The 16,442-nt window shown below is 40.4% G+C and overlaps 1 protein-coding gene across 1 annotated transcript; it reads right to left on the bottom strand.

The window, feature by feature from the left end:
* Positions 1 to 853: 853 nt before the first annotated feature.
* On the bottom strand, positions 854 to 16,042 carry LRIT3 (leucine rich repeat, Ig-like and transmembrane domains 3). The gene is made up of 4 exons (XM_054030266.1): positions 15,783 to 16,042; positions 13,977 to 14,452; positions 4,127 to 4,432; positions 854 to 2,247 (listed from the first exon to the last, which is right to left on the bottom strand). The coding sequence occupies exons 1-4, from the start codon at positions 15,896 to 15,898 to the stop codon at positions 1,181 to 1,183; spliced, it is 1,965 nt and encodes a 654-aa protein (XP_053886241.1). The 5' UTR covers positions 15,899 to 16,042; the 3' UTR covers positions 854 to 1,180.
* Positions 16,043 to 16,442: the final 400 nt, after the last annotated feature.

The raw sequence follows: 16,442 nt of genomic DNA, 5'->3' as shown, positions 1-16,442 counted from the left end.
CACACAGTGATACTCATGGAGTTGGAAGCTGCAGCAACAAAGTCAATAGGAGTCTTGTCAGGGACTTCAATGGATGCAGGATCAGACTCATGGTAGGCAATCCTAGATGTTTATTTTTAAAATATATAATATGATTTTGGAAATGTTGAGTTGTGCTCTTAATTCGCCTACACACTTACACATTCCAAATGTTACCCTCACCCTCTCGCCTCATTCCCTTTTGCTATTTGTTACATCTCCTGTTGCATCTTGTCTGTAGCTATTGGAGGACAAGACCTCATCTTACCACGTGTCGAATACATAAACGTATGTATGATATATAGTGTCAAAGGTAAATAATTGTCAAAGAAGTTAATTAAATTGCAGTATGTATAGTGTTCTAAGGCTGGGATTTTGCAATAGGACCATATTAAGTACCAGTAGTTTCAACTTATTGTTAACATTTGTCCCTTACAAAGCTACCCACAGCAAAACCTTACCTTAAATTCACCAGCCAAGAGAAGCTCCTTCCAAAAGCATCTGTAACTTGATGAGGATGGTCTATGTTGTATCTCAAGAAACAAAGCACATGATCTCTGGGTAATTGACTTGAGCCTTGATTAACCCAAAATCACTCCCACTCCAAGACATTATACAATGTAGTGCTCTATCACATTTTGAAGCACAAGCTGTCATTGGAAAATCTGTATTTTAAAATATTAAGTATAAGTGACTATCTTCGACTCAAGCAAAGCCAGAATTTAAGCTCTACTCCTATAGCTTTTCTCCAGTACATAATATTTTTTAAAAGAAATGTGGGAAATATTTGATAGCTACAACTTGCATGTTGTACACACGAAATCAGATGACAAGATAAATACCAGTATGTTTAATAAAAACAGAAAATATAAGAACATAAATCAGGCAGAGTTACTTTATGCTCTATTTACTCTCCAAGGAACATCACTATCTCATATCAGAAGTCACAGGATGCATAACAGGATGTAAAAAAAAAAAGACAAAAAACATATACTGGCATCAATTTCCCTTTCCCCCTCCTACCACAATAGTCTGCGTTGTATCAGATGCTATCTGATAGTGGTATTTCCTAACTGGCACTGACCTGCTTTCAGATACAAGACTGCAGTTTGGAATTAGTTTTACCCTTAGTGTATTTCACATTGTCCACTGTATACAACATTCAACAGAAGTACTCAGACCTGGAGCCCTCACTTTTGAAGGTCATCTGAGAATCCATGCTTGACCTAGAGCAAAGCAGAAGTCTTTCTGACTCATCAGTGTTTCTTCGAGTCCAGAGCTCTCCTCCTGTGCCCACTGAACGGGGCTTAAGGGAAAGTGTTTCAAATTTGACATAGGTCTCTTTTGCAAGGTCAGCTTCCCTAGCAGATTTTGGTTTCCTGTGAAGTTTTAAAACTTTATAGAGCAAAAAAAATATCAAAGGTAGAACAATCACACATGCCACACTGCTAGTCATGACCAAAATGGAAACTTGAGAACCACTCTCATCGTTTAGTCCATCAGTGGAGAAAATAATGCATTGATCTTTTGTAGGTGGGACTCCTTTGGGACAGACGCATGCCATGTATTGTGTACGAGGCTGCAAACCATCTATTGTGACTTTGTTTTTGCTGGGATCTGTACTCAGAGGCAGCATATCTTTCTCACCATACTTTGAGTACAATACAGTCAGTGCAGAGTTGCTTGTGGCATTGATGGTTTTCCAAGTTAAGGTAACTCTTTCATCCGTTTCACTAATAACTTTTAGGTTCTTTATGGTGACGTTCTGTTCAGCCAGTGCTGCTGCATTCAATGAAGTCTCCTCATCTTTCTTGCTTGTTTCTTCAGACTTTTTGTTGTTTCCATTTGTTACTCCCTTTGAACTTTTTTTCCCATCAGCCGTGGACTTGGATTGTTTTTTGTCTGTAATCTTGGCACTTGTTGCCCTTTCAGTGGTAGCCATTGTTGTGGGCAGCGATGTTAAGGGTGGAGGAGGTGTGGTGCTTTTTTCAGATTCTTGCTTGGCTTCCTCCTGTGTGTTATTTTGTTGCTCTGCTTCAAACTTCTTCCCATACTTTTGTGGTGACACAGTCGTAGTGACAACACCAACCACAGTGACAGTAACAGCAGCTTCTGACATTCCCGCCAAATTTTTGGCCTTACATCTGTAGTCCCCTGCATCCTTGTATGAAATCCCGGTCAAACTTATTATGGACCATCTGACACCCTCTCCTGGAGTTTCTTGAATTACTGAAGGAAAATGAAATGCATATAGTAAAACAGTGTAACAGTAACATTAAAAAGAAAAGGCAAGGCTATGACATTACCCCTTCCATGCTTTTGCTATGTTAGAAAAAAACATTTGAACTGAACATATTGTTTTTTTAAACAACTTGCAGAACTCCCTGGCATATGATAGTATTGAAAAAAAGAGTTGAGGTCTGGTGTACACTACAGACCTACATCAGTATAATTACACCATCAGGGGTATGAAAAATCCACACTCCTGAGCGACATAATTATACCAACCCAACACTCTATGCAGACAGAGCTCTGTCGGCAGGAGAGCTTCTCCGATTGGCATAGCTACCTACCCCATGGGTAGGTTATTGCATAATTACCCATTATGGGGCTTTACGCAACTGTCTGAGGCACTATTTTGGACTACATAGGACAATTATTAAGTCTATCACATAATCCAGGAACTTTATACACCACCTCACAAGGGAGGTTAAAGTCTAAACTTGTATTGGAAAGGGAATTATCCTGTTTCACCTAAAGGTAGCCCTCAGGTCAGGCTTGGATCATGTGGCTGGAGTAAGAAGCAGCAGCCTGCACTATCCAGGCTTAACCTGTCTTGTGGACTGAACTTTCCCAGAGCTGTCTATCTAGACCCCTTAAGAGTGTACACACACACACACACACACACACTTACTTTTAATTATTGTAAGCTCCAAAGGTGAAAGACAGGCACTGTAAATAATTAAACAATTGTAATGTATAACATATCGATTTTACAGACTTCTGTGTCTCCACTATTTGTGTGCTCTACAATGACAGTTGTGACATGAACAGCAAAAGCAAAGACAATTTTATATATAGCATTCCAGTTACAAAAGCTCTCCAAATTTTGGAAAAGTTTGGATTTGAATTCACACTTCAGAGTTCAAACCCACCTCTACAGAATATGTAATCATCAAAATACTTTGAGTTATTAAAATAATTGAGTTCTGAGGCACTTTAATTTCCAGACTTTTCTAGGAGCTGCAGATTTTATATATTCACTAGCTTCCCCTACTCTCAGACCCTTACTTTTTCTGTCTTTCCTCTTCTACAGTTCTTCCTTAAATCCTAAAGATAATCCTTGGATGCTAACCATGGTGCCATCTACTGGCAGCCTCCAATATTGCACTCTAACAATTCATTTCCACTGATATGCTTATTTTGTTTTAAATGAGTGATATTAGCTTGCTGCTTTGAGTTAAAAGAATTTTTCATAATAAATATAACCATTTATTATTATGGGCTTACAATAAGTTGTCATACAGTTTCATTCTCACGAATCCATTACTTAGAAATAAGAAAACTTCTGAATTGCTAGATGCAATTACTAACATTGGCTGATATACAAAAACAGTATCAGATATTCACTGTCTCTTTACTGTTCAGTATGGACATTGGTGGTAAATGACCAAAATTCAAACAAACTAATATTTATGACGAAGCCAATACTTACAATAAAAATTGCTGTGTTTAAATAGCTCAGTTATGGCTGCACTGGCTTTTTTACTTGCATTTTGTCCCGGAGACAAGCCAAAACTGAAATTTCAAGTCCAAACCACCCCCTCCAATTTTGGGATCCTGAATCTAAGCCTCCTACCCAGTCTTGGTTCCACGTCATGTTCTGAATTGGAAGTGACCTGTTTGCCCTGTTCATGTTCAGATATGGATGAATTTAACACAAATAGGGGCAAGGAGATTCTGGACCCAAACGGTAGAACTATTGTGAGAAATATCTGGCCTTGTTCATTTTTCACCATTCATAATAATGATCTCAAAGATCATTTCCAAGCACAAACGATCAATGTTTCTAGGTTCTCATATTTCTTAGTAATAAATTATGAAATACCTGTATAGTTCACCGGTAAATTGTCTGACCTGATCCAGGTAAGTTGTGGGGTTGGATATCCAGTAGCATCACAGCGTAGCAGTACATTGCTTCCCAGAGGCGATGTGATTTTTGTTGCTGAAGTCATCACTGATGGTTTAAGACACTGTTCCAGCTCTGCTCTCTGGAACAAGATACCTGCCAGGCTCTCAGGTCCACTACAAGCCACAAGAGGATCCAGAAGTACAACAGATGTGTCCACTATTTTGGAAAATTCAATTAGCTTTGAAATCCGACAGTCACAAAACCATGGATTGTCCTGCAAACCTTAAGCAGAAAAAAAAAACGTATACACTTAGTTTCAAGCATTACTTGGATTTCATTATTAGAGTGGGACATACCATTGTGTCTAAATGCTAATAGGGAGAGTTGTGTGCCTCTTTTAAGTTCATGAAATATTTAATTTGTTCCTTATATACTTTTTTTTTTTTTTTTTTTTTTTTGAGGTTCAGGAAGGAGGGTTAAAGCTGTTTTGTTAACATTTGATAAACTAGATCTTTTCCCCACAACCACCTGCACAGAAAATGGTACATGAGTTGACATATTCTACACTAAATTGTACCATTTTTTCATTCCTTTGGAACAACCTCAGAAGTAGCAGCCTTGGTTAGCTGCCAAGTAAGGTGTTTCACCAGCATTTGGCTTCTTGGCAGACCCTTCAAGTACAAGTAGATCTTCTAACAGCTATGGTTGTCTTTTGACCTCCACTGCTCTCCTTCTTCCCCTTCATTGAGCATGGAGTTTTCTAAGCTTCTCTTTTCTTTTCAGGCACCTTTTTCAGTGCTTGGATTCTGGCTGAGGAGAGAGCAATGATAAAAGTGTTTATGACTTATACCAACTCTTCTGCCATTGAACAGAGATGGCTTTAAGCCAACAAAGTTTAGATCTGGATCTGAACTTTCCCAATGTTCAGGGGTGTTTGGATTCAGAGATCTTGTTCAGGCCAATCTTTTAAATACAAAATATTTAAAAGTTGTGGAGGGATGCAGAGAGAGAGAGGGAGGAGGGCAGAGGAACTGTCAAAATAATTAAAGGATCTTAGCATTTTTGATGGCACACAAGGACCCTGCCTCTCCCCATTTGACTTCAGACTATTTGCCCTTTGATTATGAAGAGCATAAGTGAGGGGACATTTCTTCTATTATTGAATTTGATTTCAGGTGAATTACATTGGCCATTTTATAGTAATATAGGTCCAGCTCTTATATTGGTGTAAGACAGCATAGCTCTGTTGACTTCAATAGAGAAATATCTATTTATACCAGCTGAGGATCTGGTCCACAGTGTTTCATTCCTGCCTTTAAATAGCTTCTGATTTGACTTTAGATCTTTGTACACATCTCCCTGGAACACTCCATTTCCTTTGAATATTAACAATAAATAGAACTAATTCCCAATGCAAGCTATTGTTGTAGGTAACACGGGATAGCCTCCAATGCTATGATGATGGGTGCATTAAAAGTGAACAGGCAGATATAAAATAAAAGCTACTACTTTGCAATGAAAACCTGTAATTACTGGATACTCTGAACAGTTTAGCAAACCAGTCATGACTGAAACCCAGATAAGGAGACATAGTACACAGCTCATGATGTGAAAAGATGCATTAACTTTAGGAATAATTAAATAAAAAATTGGAATTATTCCATGTTACCAACATCTTTCTTTTTCCCTTTCTGAATATTTCATTTGCTTCTAATGTCTTTGCATTTTTAGAAAAAATCTGTAGATGTAGAAATACATGCTTCCTTTAACCACCAGACCAAGATTAGGTTATCTTAAGCACAAAGTCAGTGATTGGTTAAGACAGTGGTAAACCCTGACTAATCTCACCCTTTAAAACAAGACTTGACCTGAAGAGATTCCTTGACTATGAGTTTATGACATCACAATCCAATTGTACTCCTTCCAGACACGAGTGACTTTAAATCTATTGACTAATTACCCACAAGAAAAGGAATAGGCAAATCCAAGAAAACTGGTTCAAGTATTGTATTTTAAAAAGCTAATCAACAAAAAGAGAGCGAGAGAGAGCGCGCACACACTTTGGAGATTATATATAGCTTTGGAGACGTTTATATATATATATATATACACACACACACACAACCTGACAACCTCTGGTGAACTGGGCATATATATAAAAATATATACATAAAAGACCAGTTCACCAGAGGTGAATTTCAACAGGTTTCCTCTAACATCAGTCCATCCTATCTATAGCTGCCCCTTTGCACCGTATACTTAAGATGGGAACGTGGGTAAAACTAGCAGGGGAAGGAGAAGGTCAATGTTCTCAATTTCCAGCCTACTCCCTTAGTAGATAAGATAAACTTCCTTCCAATTCATATACGCAGTACAGGTGTCCCAGAAGCCATTAATTGTAAACAAATCCAATGTAATGCCCCTGATTCCCAGGATGTCTAAATGTACATGTCATGTAAGGATGTTGAGACCATTGTGCAAAGTAAAGGTGTCCAAGAACATAAGAACAGCCATGCTGGGTCAGACCAAAGATCTATCTAGCCCAGTATCCTGTCTTCCGACAGTGGCCAATGCCAGCTGCCCCAGAGGGAATGAACAGAACAGGCAATCATCAAGTGATCCATCCCCTGTCGCTCATTCCCAGCTTCTGGCAAACAGATACACCATCTCTGCCAGGGTAACTTAATGTTATTTACCCACATTTCCTAAATATACATTTCCCATATATTGGAAAATTTGTATGTTGCTGAGTTGGGACAATTATGTCTCTTTAAAAAAAAATTAAATAACCTAAATCACATTTTTTAATGGTCTGATCCTGCAAAGTCTTACTCGTGTGAGTAATAATGATAATAGGGATTTGTAGGATTAGTCCCTTAGACAGGTAAATTATTCACCAATATGACTGAGTGATTGAAATATATAAGCCTATTGTGAAATTTTTAAAACATACAAAGGCGCACAAAAATATCAACAAATAATTCCACTGAAAGCAATTATGGTAAAAGAAAGTGAAGGTTGTAGGATTAAGCACTTAATAGTCAAGCACCTCACATGCAAATGAGCTTCTTAACTCAAATTCATTTCTCACTAATCTGTCCATGCTTTGAAAAATGCTTATTAGGGCAATACATGGTTAATGAAGTTTGTGTGACATATTAATGCCGTGTAGTAAAAAAACAACCTCCTACTTAGAGAGACAAGATGGGTACAATGTAGTTATAGCCTTGACTCTCTAATATCCTGGGACCAACACAGCTAGAATGACGCTGCATACACCATCCTGCTTGTGCCACCAATCTCATTGCAGAGAATTAATTGTAAGACAGCTTCTCAGTGTCCAGGGAACCCCAGCATGCTCTGGAGCATACTTATTCTACTGAAAGTGGTCCTAACGCCACAATCCTTTTCTCAGGGAATGCTCTCCCTGAAATCAGTATAAGTTTTGACCGGAAGAATGGCAGGATCAACTGCAGCGTTTGTTCCTACTGCTGTCAAAAAACACAGATTCCAGACTGACAGGAAACAATGTTTCTCCTAGTGCAGCGGTCCCCAAACTGGAGGAGTGTTGGGGAAGGCCACAGGCCAGGCCAACCCCCCTCTTCCCAGGATGGCAGGGAGGGAGTGCCACCCAGCCCCCTGCTCTGCCCCCAGATTCGTTCCAACCCCAGCAACAGCTCCACTCCACCCACAGCTCCACTCCACCCCCAGTCCAGCTCTGCCCTCATTTCTCTCCACCCCCAGGCCAGCTCCACCTCTAGACCCAGCTCCTCCCCCATTCCCAGTTCTGCCTTTAGCCCCAGCTTCTCTGCTGAGCCAAATGTGCAGTAAGGGGGCATGGACTGGTTCCATTACTGGTAAAGTGGGGCATGGCAGGAAAAGTTTGGGCACCACTATCCTAAAGGAACATACCACTATTTCAGTTGCACAAGGGGAATTCTTTTCCCAAATAAAACATTCAACGCACATAAAATATATGCTAGGATAAAATCTGAGCTGTAATAACACATTAGGGAAGCTTCTTGTGGAATATGTTGTCTCATTTGAGGTATTGATGTCAGGATTATTTGAGCTTTGTTTTGTGCTGCATTAACCTCTAATAGTCATTGCAAAATTCTTATATATAAGGTAAACACTTAAAGATGTGTATTACTCAAAAAGGCAACTAACCCTAATAACCTGTTGAACTCTCTGCCACTGGAAATTATTAACATTTGCAGAGACAGAGTTTCAAAGTCAGGCATGTGCAACTGTACATTGACCTTTGAACATGACTAACTGATGCCTGGAAATAACTGGTGTTCACGAACATGTCAGATACAACATCTGAGGGTGCACAAGTTGAGTGCCTGCCGTCCATGTGTGAATGCACAGATATTTGCTCACAAGTCCAACTCACTCAAATACACAACTGCATGTTTAAAATCTGTCTAGTTTTATTTTTTAACTGGTCTAGAGGCAGATGCCATTCTTATTCAGAGAAATGTCCATTCCTGCTTGATATTTTACAAAATGACCTGTTCTCTTCCCTCTGGACTGGAGAAAAAGAGTATAAGGAGATGGAAGTACTCCTAAGATATTGGAAGTGGCTTCTCCTGAAAAACCCCTTAAACGCCAGCAGCTTTCCACAGTAGTAAATTATGCTAAAAACCAGGTTAACTCCCCTATAAGGCCTCTGTTCTTTGTGGTTCAAAGAAGATAGAAACATACAGCTGAGGGGATGAGGTGCAGTGGGGAAGTGAAGTTCAGGCATCAAGAGTAGGGTGACCAGATGTCCCAATTTTATAGGGACAGTCCTGATTTTGGGTTTTTTTTTCTTATATAGGCTCCTATTGCCCCCAACCCCCTGTCCCAATTTTTCACATTTGCTGTCTGGTCACCCTATTCAGGAGACCCCAGGATTCTCAGAGTTAGACGTTTGCTTTCTGCATGGACCCTCAAGATTGGTAGGGCTAGCAGCTTGTCTCCCTTCACAAGATGGCTGAGTCCTTCTCCCCATAGACAGCTTGTAACAAAACCTCTTTGGCTGACTTTTTCCCTCTTGCAGGTTTCCCAATAGGAAGTTATGATTTGCTATTTATTGCTCATATTGCAGTAGTGCCCGAAGGATTCAATCCAGATCCAGACTCCACTGCCTGAGGCACTGTACAAACAAACATGAGACAGTCCCTGACCCACAGAGTATAAAATAGAAATAGACTGAGCAATGAGTGACAAACAAAAGAAGAGACAGGGAAGCAAAGAACAAGATAATACGGTTACATGGTTATTTAGGCTAGCCTTGAGGGTTCTAGATCATTTGGAAGCACTGGATTTTGTGAATGAGGAAAACTGTAGAACTCCAGACCCACTCCCCTTGCCTCTTTCCCAACATATAAATATACTCCTGCATCTGCAGGTAGAGACGGAGGCTCTTTTCTTAACGTCTTCCATAAGAGAGACAAAGATTTTCATAAGTTATCTAATTAGTTCTGAGATAAATAATTGTTTTCACTGCAGGCAGACAAAATGCAGTTATTTAGAGTGGATTCATTAACATTGTTTCAGTTCCACGGGTCCAACATTGACTCTGAGGAGGTAATCTCCTCATTCACATGATGGCTATTTCCAGCCAGTTATGAGCCAGGATTTTCTTCTAATATGAAACTAACACTTAAAATTGTTGCACAATAAACATTGATTTGCCATACATAGATATGGTATGGTACAAGTAGAAAACACTGCACAATGAGCAACTGACAAAGCTTCCTTCCTAATGAACCACAATGGAGTTTCTTTGCAAATGGACAGAAAATGGCAACATCCCACAAAGTGTCCTTATCTGATTCATTTGGAGACAAACCTCGATGCTGCAGTGATCACAACAAATTCAAATAATTTGCTTCCTCAGTAACTCATTGGTTATTCATCCCCATCAATGCCTAATAACAGCCCATAGTTACAGTTGTGAATTATAGACTCCAATGTGTATCACAGAAGAATACAGTTATGAGGTCCCTCCTTCTTGGTAAACAGAGTTTCCCCCACACCAGTACATGCTGCTGTGTCAATATGGACTTTAGCTTAGAGGCGAGCTATGTAGGACATTTTCTCTGTAAATCAGTAACCAGCCTCAGAGTGTAATTAAATGCACATTATTCCCCTTTTAGTGGGTTGTAAAGTGGCAATAAATAAAATATTCAAGGTTCAAAACGAAATCCAGATGTTATTAACAAGGTGATGTTTCCTCCACCCCAGCTGTGATGTTTCCTCCACTCAAGGCTCTCTGTAACTGCAATACCATCTGCAGCCCCTGCTGCTCAGCTGGGGTTTAGTCAATGGCTTCACATAGTAAAAGATTGACTGGCCCCTTTTCCCACTGGCTCCCTGTGCTTCCCTTTCCCCACACTGCCACACACAGTGCCATGGAAACAATCACTACAGAGCAGACCCCAGGAAGAGCCGAGTCTTCCCAACTGCCTGGCCAGCACATTCTGCAGAAGCCTGGTGGTTCTGCTGCATTCAGGGTCCTTGGCATGTGGGAAGGCAACGAGGGCAAGATGTCACCCAGCGCAAACAGCAGCTCTATCATATGCTGTATTCCCTCGTCCTCTCAATGGCTCTCTAGGAGGGAGACCACAAGGGGAATGATATTACCCTTGTGCATGCCTCAGATTTCAAACCACAGTATGCTCCTGCAGCCATGTCCTGCCACCATAGACTTCGGAGGGAGTGGGATTGAGCCCTTGGTGCCCAAATTGACTGAAGAAACATAAGGAATTAAAATGCGTCAAGCAAGGGTAAAGTTGGAGATTACTAACAAGCCTAGTGAAAGGCCAGGTTCTTCTTAGCTAGACAAAAGCAGCTCCTGGTTTTCCAGGGGCACAGTCAGTCACGTCGCCTGAAGATTTGGAAAGGGAGCCTTCTCCTGCACTCTCTCCTCAGGTTCACTTATGACACTGCAGCTAGCAGAGTCTTCTAAATGTTAAAAATCACTTGGTTTGGGTTTGAGGTTTTGTTTTGTTTAAACACACCAGCGAATAATCTTGTTTTCCTGATTCTGCCAACCATTGCTCACATTGTGCAGAACGCTGACTGCCATTTTACTGGCAACATTTCAACAACTTGACTTTGCTGTAAGTACTGCTAGGAAGCTCTGAATTTCAGCTTCGAGTGACACTATGCTTTCAGCTAACAAGCCAGCTAGAGCTAGGGCACCTAACTGGATGCTCCCACAGGAGGGGGACAAAGTACCCAGAACACTCTGCAGGTTCACTTTGCAGAATTTTCATCCAGAGAAGGCAGAAGGTGCAGAGAACTGCAGATCTGTGAAGAAGTGAAGCTTTAGTCCAATGGTCTAAATGGTTTAGTCAGCTCCTTTGGCCCCTTCTTATTCCTGGCAATGTGGTTCCTGCAGGAGAAAGGTTACCATTAGCAGGCCAGCCTCTCCGAGAGGTGCAGAAATGTAGCCTTAGTTAGCACTGATTCAAGCAGAATTAATTAAGGCATGGAATCCAAACAGATACTCACCACCTCTGGGAAGGGGGAAAGAGCTACACAGAACAACTGCTCTTTGGTTCCTCTCCCAGCCCCAAAAACCTCAATGAGCCCCAGCATATCTTCCACGGGACATCAGAGAGGGCAATGTCACAGAGCCACCAGTCTCCCTTTTTCATGGTTCCTACCCAGAATCCCTTCTGCTTGGAGAAGTGAAGAAGATGGTCAGGCTCATATAAATCCTACTCAACATGGTACATTTTTAAGCAACAAAAGTACAGCAGGGAGGGCCTTTCTCTCTGATTTTGTCACCAGATCCTAAAAATCTATCAGGTAGTAACAGCCATGCCCCTCTGGCACAGACCTGAGGGTGAGACTCCTGCAATGAGTGTGTGTGCTCATGCGTGAGTGTGTGTGTGTGCGCACGCCCTCGCACATGAGTGAGAAACACGACCAGGGCTCCTGGGCACTACAGTAATACATTCAATAAAGAGGACGAAAAAGCAGGTTTAGTGGGAAGGGGATTATGGGCTTGTCATGGAACAATCCAAAACACAAGCAGTGTGACACTTCAGATCTCCAGATGTTCACATTCAGATTAATTGTATAACAATCATTGTCTAATTGCACTCTAATAGACTCACAATAAATGGCTTTGGTAATGACTGGAAATGAAGTGAATCATTCACAGCTAGCCTAATTTATAGTTGCTCCAAATTCTGCAAAGAAATCATCATTTTATTTTCAGGGTATTTGACTTCAGTATGTAAGTCTGAAGGTAGGTAATTGCATACTATCTCCACAGAACATAGGATCCAAAAACTAGAGGCAAATTGGCGCCTGAATCCAGTGAATCTACTGCCCTTTCATCTCTGGAGATACGGGTTCAAATCCACACTTGGTTCACAAATGAAAATGAGCTAAAGGTCTCATGCTAATTCCCCTGAGGACATTTTTGCACATTATAAAATCATCACATAACATGGCACAATCAGTCACGTGTGCTCAAGGGAATACAGATGCTACGGCTGCAAGGCTTGTCAGGATTAAAGCCTATTGACAAACTTTGCGAGCACTCAACCAGATTCCACTATCTTTGCACAGCAAGGGCAGCACAAAGAGACTGGAACTTGGCTAGATCTCCCAAGATGAGGATTCTGATATGGGCAAAATCCTCAGCAGGTTTAGAGCTGACATACACAGCAGCTGGGAGGTTAAATTCCCAGCACGGGTAGATAGACATGTGCTAGCGCTGCTCGAGCTAGGACTTAAAAAGAGCAAGGTTGCCACAGTGGTACGAGCAGCCGTTCAGACTAGCCGCCTAAATGTACAGTCAGGGGGTCAAGCAAGAGTGTGCCAGGGCAGCTAGCCTGAGCTACTACAGCCAAACTAGCTCATGCAGAGCGAGCACACGTATGTCGACCTGGAACTGCACGTCACATCTGCTGTATAGACATACCCATAGCCAGCTCCTACTCTCCTCCCTCCTGTAACCATCAGTGTAGAGGGAGTGTGCAGGGGTAGAGACAGAACACACTGTGCTCCAGCCATCACCAGGTGTGTAGATTAGAGCAGCCCTCACCTACGTGAAGGCTGGTTGTCCCAGGATCAGGGAGTCACCCCCTGCTCCCACATGCAGTCCATCCCCTCCGGACACGCTGCATCCACAGAAACTGAGTGCAGTGGAGAATCCCTCATCAATTATACCTACTCCTACATACGATTATTTTTGAGCACCCAACGATCAACATATTATAAAAAACAAGTATTAGCCAAAATATTTACAGAACTGATGAGTGATTCCTGTGGGCCACACAAGTTACAAAAAGCTAAGTGTGTTATACTAACATTTTAAGACATGCATTAGTATTTTCTACACAGTGTTTGTCCCAAACGTTAGCAGTAAAAATATTTAAAATGAAGAGCAGGCAGCAATCAGCATAGCATAAGCAGCTTCACACTATATTTTAACTAACATATTTGCATTGATAGAACAATATTTTGCATGTTTATAGCATCTTTTATCCTGAATGATCCCAAAGCCCTTTGCAAACTATGACCTCAATCCTGCAAACACTACACTAAGCTGCTTCCCTTTTAAAGAGAAATATTTTGACATGTTTTATGGAGATATACCTATACCTATCTCCTAGAGCTGGAAGGAACCCTGAAAGGCATTGAGTCCAGCCCCCTGCCTTCACTAGCAGGACCAAGTACTGATTTTTGCCCCAGATCCGTAAGTGGACCCCTCAAGGATTGAACTCACAGCCCTGGGTTTAGCAGGCCAATACTCAAACCACTGAGCTATCCCTCCCCACAAATAAGGAATCCAATGGCCTCCTGAGTTTACCTAATATGACTCTCTGTGCTGCTGGATCTGTGTTCCTGGATGGTGTAGCTTCTGAGAAGGGGGGCCAAATGTCCATTAGTTCGGATGGCAGGGTGGTTAGTTTGTTGCTGGATATGTCCAGGTAGGTGAGGTTTCTCAGGTATCTACCAGCCTCAGACGGAATGCTGGTCAATTTGTTGTTATGTAAATCAAAGGTTCTTAAGTTGGGCATCTCCACAAGAGACTCCCAAGGGAAACTTGACAGCAAATTCCCATCCAGACGCAACTCATGCAGCTGCTTCAAATTATAAAAGCTGCTGGCATCAATGTTAGCCACACAATTGTAGGTCACCCACAGGTATTTAAGGTCCACCAAGTAGTAAAAGGCTTCAGTGGGGATTCTTCGTATGACAGTTTTTTCTACGCGAAGTTTTACTGTGTCCACAGGAACATTCACAGGAATCTCAAACATATCAGGGTCATTACACAGCACAGACCTAGCACCAAACAACAAAGAGAGATCTGTATTTCATTACCAGAGACTTGCATCTCAAATACATAAGTGCTAATACCTTTTTCACCACCACTACTGCCAAAATAGCAGATCAAGCGCGATCTTCTATGTTTAAAAGATAGTAACAATTAGGAGGTGGACTTTCTTTCTAAAGAGAAAATAAATATAAAATAGCAATGATACTACTGCATTAATTCCAGATAAATTCAAATGCTATCTTTTACCCAGTCATTTTAGGGCCAGCAATGTAATTCAAGAACAGAAGGATTTTATTTGTATTTTTATCATTGAAACAGGAGATTCATGACTTCCGTTTTAATAAAAAGTCTATAATTCTGTGAGTCACTTTTTCTAATTTCTCTTCAAGTGTGGAGATATCAAATATTTAAGGCATGAGGGTAAATATATTTGTGGAACTTTACTTTGAAATTAGGTTGAAGAATACGAGAAAAAAAAAAGGAAAATTTTTCAAACTGGGTGCTTAAATTTAAGATTCTAAATCCACAGGTAGTCACCTAAATAGAAATGGCCTAATTTTCAGAGGTTCTGTGGACTTTCTACTTCCATTGACATCAGAGGTGCTGGGTTTTCTCAGAATCTCTGAAAATTAGGCCATTTCAATTTATTTTAAGTTCACACATATGGATTAAGGAGTCTAGGCATCCAGGTTTGAGAATTTTGACCAAAGTTAATGTCTCTCCTTTCTCTCCATATAGATGCTGATTTATGAAGAATATCTCCTTTCCTTTCTCCCCACCAGAACTTTGTATGAGATATAGTACAAGAATAAAATTAGCTGAAATTGTAATTCCCAAATGAGCAACAATGCAATGTCTAGTGCATCTGCTGTAAAATATTTCAAAGTGGTTAAGCTCTTTCTTTATCGTCACACTTTTTCTATTGTCTAACAATGAAATAGAGTAAAGAAAACTTTTGCATTTATCTAAAACCAGGATTACCATACCAGGGATAACTGGTTTGAGAATGGAATTTTCAAGGAAATATCGACATTTAGTAAAGTAGAGTGCAGAGAGAAGTCTCTGTAAAAACTGAAGATTTAAAAGGCGTCCAGCTGCTAAGTAAAAACCAATAAGACAAGATATTATTGCTACCTGTTAATATCCATGCACATTGCTTACCATGTAAAGTGGCCTAAAAATGGAATAAACTTCCCCCTTTATACTTCTAAAAAGTACATGAACTAAAACTACACAGTCTGCACTCATCAGTGGTGTCAGAGAATGTTATTCTAAATTTCCATCAACCTATTTTCCTATCATTACGTTGTGTAACAGCAATAAAGAAAGGCATACCTTGTTCCAGTGCCATCACTTCTGCCATGGTAAATGCAAGTGCATTGTGAAGGACAAAAACTGTTTACCTCTTCAAAAAAGCTAATCATGATGCATAAACAAACAAACAGATACATGACTACCTCCCAGCAAAATTGATATGAACAAAATCTAAAAACTTTTATTCCCAGGCACTCATGTGCTGTGTGCTATGAATGTGAATGTAGACATCCATTTAGTAATAGCAGATTACACTGGATTAGCTGAGATCTGTAGCTACTTAACCTTCAAATGTATCCTTAAAGGGATCAGTTGAACCAGCTTGTTCTTTATTATGTCAAAGGAACATATTCTGTTAAAATTATATCTATCACATATCAGGACATAATCTTTATAGTTAATTATATTGAATACAGATTTTCTAGATATATTTTGACATATCCCTTTATTTCACAGGGGTGTTGTGCAGTTTAGTTAGCTAATATTTGTAAAGCACTCAGATTCTGGAAGGAAGTGTACTATATAAGTGTAACATGTCAAAGACAGTACTAAAAGGGGCTAAAAGTACTGAAAGGGGCATATTCTAAGACTGAATAACTATACAGTGCAGACTGTACCTGCATTTTAATATTAAAAACAGTCAAGATTAATAGCACAATGAGGTTTTACAACTTTTTTTAA

Source organism: Malaclemys terrapin, chromosome 5 (genome assembly GCF_027887155.1).
Source record: "Malaclemys terrapin pileata isolate rMalTer1 chromosome 5, rMalTer1.hap1, whole genome shotgun sequence".
In the NCBI taxonomy this organism is placed as follows: Eukaryota; Metazoa; Chordata; order Testudines; family Emydidae; genus Malaclemys; species Malaclemys terrapin.
This window is presented reverse-complemented; position numbering and strand designations above follow the sequence as displayed.

Bases quoted from the DNA above. Each gene is read 5' to 3' on its own strand.
- LRIT3 (XM_054030266.1), bottom strand. From the start codon at position 15,898: ATGTATCTGTTTGTTTGTTTATGCATCATGATTAGCTTTTTTGAAGAG. The intron at 4,433-13,976 runs GTAAACTCAGGA...TTTCTGCTTAAG, and splicing joins AGCACAGAGAGTCATATTAG to GTTTGCAGGACAATCCATGG. The intron at 2,248-4,126 runs GTATTTCATAAT...ATTTTCCTTCAG, and splicing joins TTTACCGGTGAACTATACAG to TAATTCAAGAAACTCCAGGA.